Consider the following 12,712-nt stretch of genomic DNA (forward strand, 5'->3'; position numbering starts at 1 on the left):
AATGATGTATGTTAAATAAAGGACATCGCTAAACCTAAGAATATGTATGATGTGCAATTTGAAAATCCTGCAAATTAGCTAGTAGTACAAATGTTTGCATTTGAAGCACTTCTATGCTGAAGAAATATAGACATAATGTGCTGAAAAAGTGTTTTAATGTATAGGGAATTTATAATGTATGGGGAATTTATAAAGGAATCAGAGTGAAATAGATAATAGAACATAAATTGTCAGTATTTATTTTAACAGCCACAGCTGTTAGAAACAATACACTATATTGTTTATTCCTGGGAGACTAATATTCCATCATACCTCTGGTTGAAAGAGGAGCTCATGCTGCCATCCAGACTGCTGTCCAGCTCCTCGCTGTCCTCAGAAGTACACAGAGATGGTGATCGGGGAGCATCGCTAGAGCTGCTGTTTCCCCTCTGCCTGACCTTTATCCCACCATTCACCTTTGTCTCTTCTTCTATCTCTTCTGTTCTTTCCTCCTGCTGCTTCTCTTCACTATCTTTGCCTTGAGCTTCGCTTCTCTCTGGCGCAGGCTCAGCCTCCAGGCTTGCAGAGCGGCTCTTCTTTAGGATGCCCCTGAGGCCACATGAACCAGAGTCCTGCCTTAACAAGCCTGCTGCAAGCACCTTAGGCTCCTGCTCCTCAACCTTCACAGTTGGAGTGGGGATTGAGTGGGGCTCCTCAATAATCAGAGCAAACGGTCTCTCACTGACTGAATCCTGAAAAATGACCAAAGACAAGAACAAGACAACTTCAACAGCAAGAACTTGTGGTGGTGCTCCATGGTGTCCTTCTCAGGTCGCTTGTTCTTGTATAATAAACATTGTTTGCTAGATTAGGGTTGGTCCAAGGAGGATGTTTGATAATGTAAGGATTTAACTGGAATATATATATATATATATATATATATATATATATATATATATATATATATATATATATATATATATATATATTCAGAAAGTATTCAGACCCGTTCACTTTTTTCAGTTTTGTATGCTGTAGCCTGATACTTCGATCATTCAGAACGATCAGGCTGCAACATAACAAAAATAAAAAAGTGAAGGGGGTCTGAATAGTTTCCAAATGCAGAGCATATATAGTGAGAGACAGAGAGAGAGAGAGCGAGAGAGAGAGAGAGAGAGAGAGAGAGAGAGAGAGAGAGAGAGAGAGAGAGAGAGCAAGCAAAACAGATGCAGGTATTATAAATAAATTATTTCTTTTCAGTATTATTACGCAAATTACATAATTATATAAACTTCCTCAGGTAAAACTAATAGAGCCCAGGTGTTCTTCACTCTCATAACTACACCCTTAATAATTCATACCACTTACTGAATTTTGTGCTTTAAGATAAATAACGGATTAATAACCCAAGAGTGCTTCAGGCTTCTTACATGTTTACAATCTCTGTCAACTCTGTACTGTACAACACATGTCTGCTCAAATATGTCCAATAGGACAAAGAACAGATCCAGCAGTTCACCCCTCTGTGTAGAGTCAAAGAGTGTGTTGTCTGTCAGAAACACACCCCATCTCCATTTCCTCTCTTTAACAGCCCCCAAATTCCCCATCCTGCCCTTTGCACTGGCCAGAGACAGAAAGTGGAAGGGAAAGGAAGAGCTGGGTATTTTTTTCTTTATCAGCAGCCCCACCATACACACACCCTGAGGACAGAGAAAGGAATGCAAGGGCACGGTGACCCTGAGCCAGAGAGAAGGAGAAATAAAAGGAAAGAGACACAGACTGGAAGCTATGAGATAAAAAGAATCATATAATGTGTCTCAGCTCTCTCTTTAATAATCTGCATTTCAGTAAGAATCAGATTTTTTTTTTATAGTGCAAACACAATGTAAATAAAGTCATTTAAAAATGGCCATAATATAATTGTGCATATTCCTGTTGGAGTACAGCTTCAGGATTTTACTTTATGCTAAAAAATGTGCAACAAATGAAGGAGTGCAACAAACAAGCATTCGCTCTATACCACAGCAACCCGATGTCTGTGTGCTCATGAATGAAGAAGAGGTCAGATAACGTTCCCCTCTGAGAATGCTCTACTGCCCTGGGATGCAGCATGAGCAGCAGTTTGAAAAAATGCCATTGGCTGGCTTCATCTCAGATGAAGCATGTGTGACCCTTCCCTACTCCCAGTTGCTGTCTGTAGCATGACAAGGAACACTGACTGGTTGGTGTGGGAATTGGAAGGTTAACAAGTTGGGGAGAAAATAAAGGAAAAATTTTAATTTTATAAATGTCAAAAAGAATAAAAATCATGGTTGGGAGGCTTTTGGTCTCATGGTCTGTTTTGTTGCAGAAACAATAAAAATCCATCTTAAAGGGTTTTTGTGGTAGAACATTATGATGTAGTTTATTGTGGCAAACAAAAAAGGCTACAGAATTAAGGATTCTTAATGGATCTAATATGGTTCTTTGGAGAACTATTAAAAGTTCTCCTTTGATATTATTACCGAAAATGATGTTTTCTAGCAGTCTGAAGAACGATACTATAATTAACCACACTGTTTTCAAGTTGTCTCATGTTTCATGATTGCTTCATCATACAATAGTCTATTCTTGGTCTGCTACTACTACTACTACTACTTCTACTACTACTACTACTTCTACTACTACTACTACTACTACTACTACTACTACTACTACTACTACTTCTACTACTACTACTACTACTACTACTACTACTACTACTACTTCTACTACTACTACTACTTCTACTACTACTACTACTACTACTACTACTACTACTACTACTACTACTACTACTACTACTACTACTACTACTACTACTACTACTTCTACTACTACTACTACTACTACTACTACTACTACTACTACTTCTACTACTACTACTACTTCTACTACTACTACTACTACTACTACTACTACTACTCTAACTCTGCTACAGAAACAATAAAACAATCCCACCCTCACCTCAACGTAGAGGCTTTTCCAGTGTACACACTTACCTTTTCCGCTTCATCCTTTGCTTCCATCTTCTCACTGCCCTTCTCTCCATCTGGCTCCTCTTCATCAGCTGATGAAGACAGCAAGGACTGACTGCAACAAAAACCAGGGCAAGAAATGAAAAAGCTTTTTAAACAGTAAACTGAAGAAAAAGTCAGGTCTGTTTTGCAAAAGTAATTTAGTTATCCTAAAGACAGCATGTTGTTGCATCATTGTTTTTCCCCCTTAAATTTGTGGTCTACATGAAATGCATAATGTAAACCACATGCTGTATGTCTACAAGCGAAGGGACTGAATGAACACAGAGACTTTGTAGTTTGTAACGTTTCTGAGAGGAGTTGCCTTGGAGAGACAAGTTAATCAGCGTGAATGTTTACACACATTAAATGTGAGTCATGATGGCATCCGCTGCCAATAGAACAAAAGTAAAAAAGAACAGCAGCCCATGTTAAAGTACCCCCTTCACACACAACACACACACACACAAGCACACACCCACGCACACACACAAAGCCTAAACCATCCATTCTGCCAGTTTCCTGCCATAATTCACATGATAACAGAACACACCCCACCAGTACATCATTGTCAGAGGTAATACATGCACAGCTGTAAATACACACCCACATATCACTTTATCAGCTGTAACAGATACTGACGCCAGTATAAAGAGCTCTGCTGACTATATATGCATGTCCTTTTGTGTTCATACTAAATGAGTGTTAGCTAAATGAGTTAGTATTTAAAGCCGGCTTTATGTTTAAAAGGGTTTACTGTACAGGCCTACTGACCGAGATGGTAACTCCTACTGTATATTTATATTTTTTATATTAATGGTGGTGTTGTTTAGATCTCATTTACATTTGTAGTCTTTTATTTGCATTATACTCCTGTCATCAGAGGCCATGATGTACAATATGACCTTCAACAACGGTGTGGTTGAAACACAATTACCGCACAATATAACAATAGGGAATTTTTGTTAAAAGCTAGCTTTGGAAATGATTTTAAACTTGTTTAGAATATAACTTTTAGTGCTGATTGTAATAATTAGCTAAATGTTTTTGAGTCCTATAGCCTCAATTGCTCAGTTGTATAAAATGAGATAAAATGTAAGACGCTCTGGATAAGTTTAACTGCTGTAAATGTAAATTTAAATATAAATGTATAGCCTCATTTGGGAGTTGCCTATGAGTCTTGAACAGAGTCCAAGCCCACTGTACCATCAGGCCTATCACACAGTAGATAAGAAAATGCATTCAGTGTATGCAACTGTTCATGAAATGCAGGCTCACATTTATGCTTATTATCTAGCTTTAATCAGCTATTGGTTATTAACCTGAAAACTGCTGTAATGCAACATGAAAAACCCTACGATTATAGAATAAATATGCATAACCATTAATCCACTGGAATTGCTTAATAAAATTAATAAACTTAGTTGACAGCTTGGAATAACCTTTTTATATAGTGCACTGCAGAGCTGGATAAATAATACCCAGACACATTGTATTTCAGTTTTTTAGAGTCCCATTTGGCTTCGCTGGCACCAATCAAGCAATGCAGGCAAGCTCAGTATTTCAGATTGCAGAACAGTTAAAGAGGCAGAGCAGATTTCCTTTCCTGGGCTGCAATGAGAACCAGACAAGCAAGCGTTCTCTGACTCAGCTTCTGGTATGGCTCCCGAGGAGAGAGTGGCAATCATTTCCTGAAATGTCATTACCTCACATGTCATTATCTCATAAGAGACAACTAAGACGACTCGGAAAGAGAAAGCTACATCTGGCTTCAGAGAGATGCCTATCGGTCAGGAATTCTGCAAGAAGCTGCTATAATAGTAACCCATGATTAAACCTGAGCTACATAAGAAGAAGGACAGATAAAGGACCACGGGGGGTAATGGACCACAGTTCCTTGGATTGTATGACTAAGGACCGTATGATCTTTTAAAGAGATGTGAAATGCCACAAATCAGCTCTCAGGCCCAAAAAGGTTTTCGAGCCAGGTTATGGGCTCTTTTACTTACCTGGCTTTAGCTGGCCTGTCCTGAGTGCTGACTAGCTCTGTTAGTCTGTTGGCATGACGATCCTCCTGTATGGCTTCCTCTAAGATGGTCTTTGAGCTGGACGAGATATCAGCTGTCGTTGAATTCTAGTATAAAAACAGAAAGAGAGAGAAAGCCAGAAACAGGAAATATATTAAAGAAAGGGTGGAACAACGGGTACTTTCCACATCAAAACAAACCTCCAGAGTCGGGCCATTCAAATAGCCATTCAGTCTAAGGATTTAAAAAAAAGACCCTACTCAGCCATACTGGGCATAGCAAGAGGAACTCAGCAGGGTTTCCAAGAGATAGAACAACCCCCAAAACACATACACACACACACACACACACACCATGGGAAAAAACAAAATCTTAAGCTGAATGAGAGTAAGTGGCGGTTAAAAAAGGGTAAAGAGATTGGGAAGAGTGAATCATGGTGGAGTAATTTATAAAAAGGGACAGAAAAAGATAGAGAAAGGAAAAAAGAAGAGAACCTCTTAAGAGTTTTTTGTGTAGAGAAAACATGTTCAAAATGCTTTAAAAAAAAAGCACTACTTTGTTTTTCAAGTGTGAATCCAATACTCCAGAGGTTGACGAATGAGATCCCCAAAAGTCTAGTATGAAGACTTTAGCTTCATTCAACTGTAACAGCCAAAATAGTCATCTGGAGTAAATGCACATATCTTTAAAAAGGGATTTATGGGGTTTTGCACTGATAATCCAAAAAAGCTGTAATAAAGGCCAGACACTGTTCTCAAAAATATCTGGATATGGAAACTTACCAATACTTACCAATACACTATACACTCATGTGAAAGTGCTTTCTAATGACTCATAATGTTAGCACTATTTTGTGGAACTGATGACAAAAAAATAAATTTATGTATGAAACCTGCCATCTATAATTTCTCTGATAAATGAGCTTGATTGATGCTGAAGTTCTTCCTGATAAACAAAGCAGTATGAATATAATGAAGGTTTAATTAAGGCAGGAGAGGAAGAGAGCAGGATGTCAGAAGAACAACCGCAAGAAACTGCAGCTCTGAGCAAACTCCATTCACTTACGTTACTGCGAGACATCCCTGCTGACGCACTTGTCTTAAAGCTGTCAGCTTCTTTATCATCAGCTGCCGACACACAAAGAAAAACAGAAGAATGTTATGCTGCTGTTTTATCAAAATTCTTTTTGTATGATGCAAATCTATAAGGAAATACATGACAAAGATCGGTATTCGTGTGTCGGTACAGCAAATATTTAAAAAAGAATTTGTTAGCATTAGCGCAGGTAGAAGAGTAGCAAGTGTAAAAAGGAATATATCAATATTAACATGGGTACAATTCAAGGTACAATAGTGCTCATTTTTAACGGTTACGCTCACAAATACTGCTCTACGTGCTCACATTGGTCGTCCTAGTAGTCTCTATTAAAGATGCTATTTATCTGCTATACATAAGATCTTTAATCTCTGGTGGTTTTTTCAACTGACTCAGTGACAAATGGTACAAGACGTGTCTTTTCTGTCTCCTATTGTGCTTTTGTTACTGTTTAATCATGTAAGTGTTTGCATATGTGATGTGATATTTAATAGGTTTTGATAGCCATTTTTATTGAATCTATTACGTATAATGCTATGATGTTTATACCTCTGGTGTATATACTGAATCAACTGCTTGGCTCACATTTAAAAGCAAGAATCAGGTTGGTTGTTTTTGATTGAACCCGCCACGTTTATGGTTCGATTCCCGGGAAGGGAACCAACCTAACCACTGGGGGTTGCACAAGCTGGTGCACTGTCAGTACCGATCCCAAGTCAGAGAGAAATGGGAGAGGACGGGCATGCAAAGTAAATCCTGTGCCAAATCGAATATGCATGTCAATAATTTGCTGTCACATCCCCTAATGTAGGCAGCTGAAAGGAGGTAAACAATAAAATTTATATTAGAGTGCTATAAATCATAAACATCTAAAAAAAATTGATGGTAAGGAAAGCTTAATTTAAAGCTTAAAAGTGCTTGTTATTCAGTAACACAAATGAAAATTCAGTATAAAAATCCTGCTGCTCTGACAGATGTCTGCTGCCACACCCCGTTGTGTCGTTCCACCCACATCAACACAGACATATTCCTTTCTTACGAAGAAAATAGTAAATAAAAGAACTTACACCTAAACATATTAATATTAGCTTCCGCTGTTTTCCTACGAGTTTATGCTTGAACAAAAATAAGACCCCTGTTGTTTTTAGGAAACTGGATCTCTGATGTAAAAGTCTGTGGGAGCTGCACACTTGGGTGCACTGTTCAAAAATTAATAAGTGAGTGAGCAGGCGATAAGTGAGGTGAGGCGACACTGGTCATTCTTCCAAAGTCTAATTTTATGGCATGGGGTTTAGTCTATATTTATGTTCATAGTCATTAAATTACTACTTTAACAATATACTGTGAAGCCAGTGCGAAAATATACAGTAACAGCTGTACTGTGAATGACATACAAGCTAAAACTATACAAGCCATTTGGAAGCAGCTGTGAAAGATTAGAAGGTACAGATCCAGCTGTGCGTACGTGTGTGAGTGTGTTCTGCGTGGGAACGTCCTGTCCCACACCAGATGCCCGTGAGATTGTGTGGATAGGGAGCTGCAGTGGCCCTGAGGGTTAGCCAGTGTTTCATAGGTGCTGGGATTAGTCTTGATTGCTCCTGCTGAGACAGCTGAAAACTGACTGATGGGAATATCACATCTCCTCCCCAGAGATGTGAAACATCATGCCTTTAATTCATACCAAAATTCACAGCTATACTTTCATCTTTCTCATTCTGTCTCTCCGTACTTTCATTCTTTGTAATGAAAATGTATGTGCTGAGTTAGCATTCCCCGTCCTGTAGGCGATATTTTCCACCGACTTCGCTGCATTGGAACAGATGAGTGGTGTGCGAGTCTCTGAAGAGTTTCTGCATCCAAACTGTCAGCCAGACCGACTGAGGTGGGGATTCCCAAGCAGCAGGCCAGCATGCAACTCTATGACATTTTTCCCTATTTATCAACTTCACCAAATCAACATGAGTGAGAGTGTGAATGGGGAAAAGGTTGTCACATACCAAGTATATGATTAAGAACATTTGCCACCCCTAACTGACAGAGGATGTCTTCTTCTTTTTATTCGTTCGTCCTACACCTGAAGAATGTGACAGGAAATGGCTTGTTGGAAGTCCAGGGGTAACAAAATAAATGAAAATCTTTTTGCTGAAATGGCTTTTAACCACTTGTCCTCACTGGGCACTGAGTCTCACAGCAAATCAGTATAAAAGTCACAGCACCCAGAGCTCAACCTACTCTAACACTATTGGGGAAATGCATGATTCCCCATCTCGCTCTCAGTGTTTCAATTTTTCACTCTCACTAAGCCATAGCCTGTTTGTCCCATGTTTAGTTGACGTATTTCTGACTATAATTTCTGTTTCTGGTTTTCCGTGTTCTCTTCCTAGCCTATGATAATCTGTTTGCTGATCTCCTGGACCTTTTTCGGTTTCAACTTTGCCTTGTGTTTTGGACTGTTTTCCACTATATTTATTAAAGCCTCTGTGAATCTGCCACATGACAAGAATATATGCCAATATACTGTATAGTCAAGCTGTTCTGGTAGCTTGTGATGTACCAACACCTTACTAACACTCTTGTTGTTGTTTTTTTTTTACCTGTAACTCTGTTTCTTACCTGTATGATCCAGATCCGAATTATTGTCATAATACTTCAACTTAGTATACAGCTTAGTTCATACAAACAAATGTACTGGTTTCACATCTCTGTCAATTTTCTTTTACAAGCTATAGTTTAAAATGAGTACAGGTTGAGAAATATTACAAAACTGAGTGTGTGTCTGCTCTGTGCTTTAGAATTGCTCTGCAAAGCCATTTTGTATCACTCACACTCATAAACTGTACTACTCATAAAGGCTTACGTTTTGAAATTCAGTGATTACTGTTGTATCATCTGATTGCTGAGGTTATGAGGATGAAGCCTACGCAGAATGGAGCTGAGCTACTGTATGACACCATCTGACTCAAAGATTGGTTTTGCAACTTGAAGATTTGTCAAGATTTGTCATTTTGTCCTTGCAAGTCTGTTAAAATGACAGCCATTGTGTGGGGATTTAATCCTAGTAAGTTGTTGGCTTCCTGCTCACATGGAACAGCATTTTGGCTCACTGAAAACAGAGCCCTCTGCAATGTGTATAAATTTATTTATTTATGCATGGAGATATTTTGTCAAACATTAAAAAAAATGGGGTTTTTCAAACAAAACTGAAACATATCAAGGGCGTGTTTTTACAGACTAATCGCAGGAACATATTTAAAAGCTCACCTGGGATCCCTGGTGATAACTACATGTGACATATTAAACTCCGGTAACCATCTGGAAGGTGTTTGTGATGTGTGTATCTGTGTGTGTGTGTGTGTGTGTGTGTGGACATTTAATTTCATGCCATTCTAAATCATATCTGAGGCTTCACGTTTCAGCTGTGTGCTATGACAGGATGCTGCTGTTCCTTCTCTGGATTTTGGGAGCACAGCAGCTTGAGAAAAGGAAGGAGAGAAAGGAATGACAAAGGCCCCATTGAAGGGACTTGGGGAAAGTAACTTACCCTGTGGTGGTTTGACTTCCTCTGTGCTCAGCAGACTGTGAAAGAGAGAGTCAGAGCGGTGAGAAAACAATACATCAAATGACGCAATTCCACCTGAAATCCCCCGTCTGTCTGTTATGTCAAGAATCCGCTCTCTGCCCCAGTTAAATACATGATAAAGCTTGTTTCATACATTGAATGATAAAGATCTGTCTCTCCATAGATGCATTTGAAGTAAAACTATTCGCAGATGTGGCCAGTGAGAATAAGATTGCACTACAATAAGACTTTTTAAGCGTGTGTTTAGAACTGAACTGCTAGATCAATCCCTGAAGGCAGAGAGACATCCAGCAGAAACGGCACAGGATTGAGAGCAGATGCCTGCTTTGATTAAAATATACACATTACATAAGCAAAACAAATTAAACAGGCAGGAACAAATCAAGAAGACGTGTGTCAATAACACACGCAAATCAGGATACTCTCGCAAAATGACAAAACAGGAAACTCAATATCATAAACAGAAATGCCACACACTTATTACAGCATCTACAACACGGTGAGGAAACCCTGATTCCTAACAAAGCATAACATAACGTGACTAAACACAGTCACAACCGTTTCCCTTTCCCAGAACATCTGACTGCTCTGGCGCTTCCCAAAGTCACTGTGAAACGATTTACCAGAATGGTGTCCGTATTTGGCGGATGTAATTACTGACACGCAAATGTGTATGCATGCTCATGTGTCGGTTTGTGAGAACCAGAAATATCAAAGGTTTCCAACAAACAAGCCCATTAGGAAAACAGGTTCCTGGAAATTTGGAAAGTTTTGAAACTTTTACATTGACCAGGTCGTGTTTTCGTTCCTGGGCCACAGTTCCAAGAACCTTTTGGTTCCTGAGACGTTTCTGATAATCCTGGTTTTAGTGCTAATAACAAAAAGTGAATTCTAAAATGTGTTTTGTATCAAAAGTAATGTGGCCTGACAAGCAAAGTGGAATCTTTCCACAACACTTTTGTTTGAACACATGTAGGGAGTCACACGACTGAGAAACACGTCACACGAGTCTGTTTTGTTCTGGTGACGTTGCCTGAGGAAAGAAGCAACAAATGCTGTTTTTTTTTTTTTGTTTGTTTTTTGTGTGCTTCAGGCTCACAAAGCTGCTGCTGCTTTCTTGTATGCTGAAATTATATAATCCTTTTGTTGTTCTACATAAAAGTCACTCTTTTTGGTTTCTAAACTCTTTTATTCCTTAAAAATGCTGACAGAGTGTAAGGATGTACTGTAACCAAATGTTAGTATATTATCTGGAATGAATATGATATTGTGTCTTAATTTGGCACAAAAAACAGATATGAATAAAAGCCTAGATGTGGCATGGAGACTGGGTTCCCACATAAGAAAAGTCAGGAGGTTTTTACTTTTTAGCCATCTGTGAAGATCCCTGATTCATTTTCATAGTAAACGCTGGTCAGTGTCAGACTGCTTTAAATGATCCTACCAGCTTGTTTGCTATGTAAACAGAACCAAGCAAATGTGTTAGAAAATAATATGCAAGATTAAAAAGAATGAAAACAACCATGATGCATTCAGAATTAATCTGAATACTGATAGAAATATATTGAGCACTAAACACAAACAGATCCACATTGTGTTAGATGCTTAGTGAACCCACACCTATTCTCCACTGTAAATACAAGTGGAACATGTGTGTGGGCCAATCCTACTACTTCACACTATACAAGTGTGTTTGACCTCCTGACTCAGGCCCTGTGAGAGCTATAACCAATCTACTGATGAACCTTTAGCCTTGACGTTAAACTGGGATCGTCTGCCAGACCTCTCAGAGCGAGGTCAAAAATCTGCACGCACACTGACCAACAAACCAAAAAAAAGTGAAAAAAAAAGAGTCAGAGGAGAGAAAGAACAGGGGATGAGAAATGAATAAATCAATACAGACAGTCTACAGATCAGATACTGTGTAAAAAGGACAAAAATAAATCATAGCACTAGTACACTGGGAAGTACAGATCATGTACAATGGCATGCTCTCGAATTCATTACCCAAATTTCATTTCCTTGAATTCACTACAGCTTTGACATCCTCATATTACACCACATTTGAAGCTGTTCTTTCGTGTAGCGGATATGAGCCAGTGTCAAAATATCCATGCTTTGCTTTGCGCAAACGTGTTTCAAAACATCTTATAATACAAGTGATCTGTGTGTTATCACTGCGCTGGACAGATTCCCATGAAGCTCAAAAAGGTGCAAAACAACCTGGGGCCTTTAATGTGTAAACACAGAGCAGATGGTAAAAAAAAGAAAGGCTAGGCTGACAGTTAACTGTTGTACCACCAGTTGCATTAAGTGGATCTTTGTGCTGTTGCTAAACACAGACAAAAGATTTGTATTATACACAGACACAGATCGCAAACACAACACTGAGAAATAAGTCTGGAGCTGAACACAGGCTTCCAAGCTTTTGTGGCATATCAAATAGCACCTTATAGCTGATACTGTGGAATTTAGTGGTAAACAAAATTCGGTTGGTGTGACTTTATCCTTCCATTAATGATGTTTTCCCGACAAAGAGAAACCTTTGTCACAATACAGAAGAAACGTGCGTCAAGAGATAGACATACTGTAAGAGAGCATTCTTCTCGTGTCTCGAGTCACATGATCACGGTATAGTCTAGTGGAGTGTCACATGATCACAGTTTAGTCTTTTATGTATTCTAGCGATGTGGTTTTGGGACCTTGTGACACAGTGATAAAGATGTTACTAGGGTTGAACAATGCGCTACATCACAAGGTCTCATCGATGGAATAACAAGGCAGACTAGCAGCGAAGTCTTTCACGTCTATAATGCTCTACTGTAACCCTCAATAACCTTTACAGTTCTGACATTTGTCATTTTTTGTAACTTGCAATTTGACTGGATAATGTTTGCTGACGCTAGCATTATTGTCTTTCTAAAAGTATTTTGGGAACAAAATAAGATGATAAACACTGATGACAGTATTTAAATACTGTTAAATATACATTACAA

The 12,712-nt window shown here is 38.8% G+C and overlaps 1 protein-coding gene across 3 annotated transcripts in view; it reads right to left on the reverse strand.

The window, feature by feature from the left end:
- The window catches only part of svild (supervillin d), a 50,452-nt gene that overhangs the window by 20,572 nt on the left and 17,168 nt on the right, over positions 1 to 12,712 (reverse strand). For 2 of the 3 annotated variants that reach the window (XM_060861030.1, XM_060861037.1), the window contains exons 3-7: positions 9,678 to 9,712; positions 6,107 to 6,168; positions 5,024 to 5,148; positions 3,000 to 3,090; positions 313 to 731 (exon numbers count right to left, since the gene is read on the reverse strand). In XM_060861030.1, the coding sequence (XP_060717013.1) occupies positions 313 to 731; positions 3,000 to 3,090; positions 5,024 to 5,148; positions 6,107 to 6,168; positions 9,678 to 9,712 (732 nt within the window). The remainder of the gene's footprint in view (positions 1 to 312; positions 732 to 2,999; positions 3,091 to 5,023; positions 5,149 to 6,106; positions 6,169 to 9,677; positions 9,713 to 12,712) is intronic. The other variant, XM_060861045.1, reaches the window with a different exon arrangement.

The sequence above is a fragment of the Tachysurus vachellii genome, chromosome 2 (assembly GCF_030014155.1).
Source record: "Tachysurus vachellii isolate PV-2020 chromosome 2, HZAU_Pvac_v1, whole genome shotgun sequence".
Classification (NCBI taxonomy): Eukaryota; Metazoa; Chordata; class Actinopteri; order Siluriformes; family Bagridae; genus Tachysurus; species Tachysurus vachellii.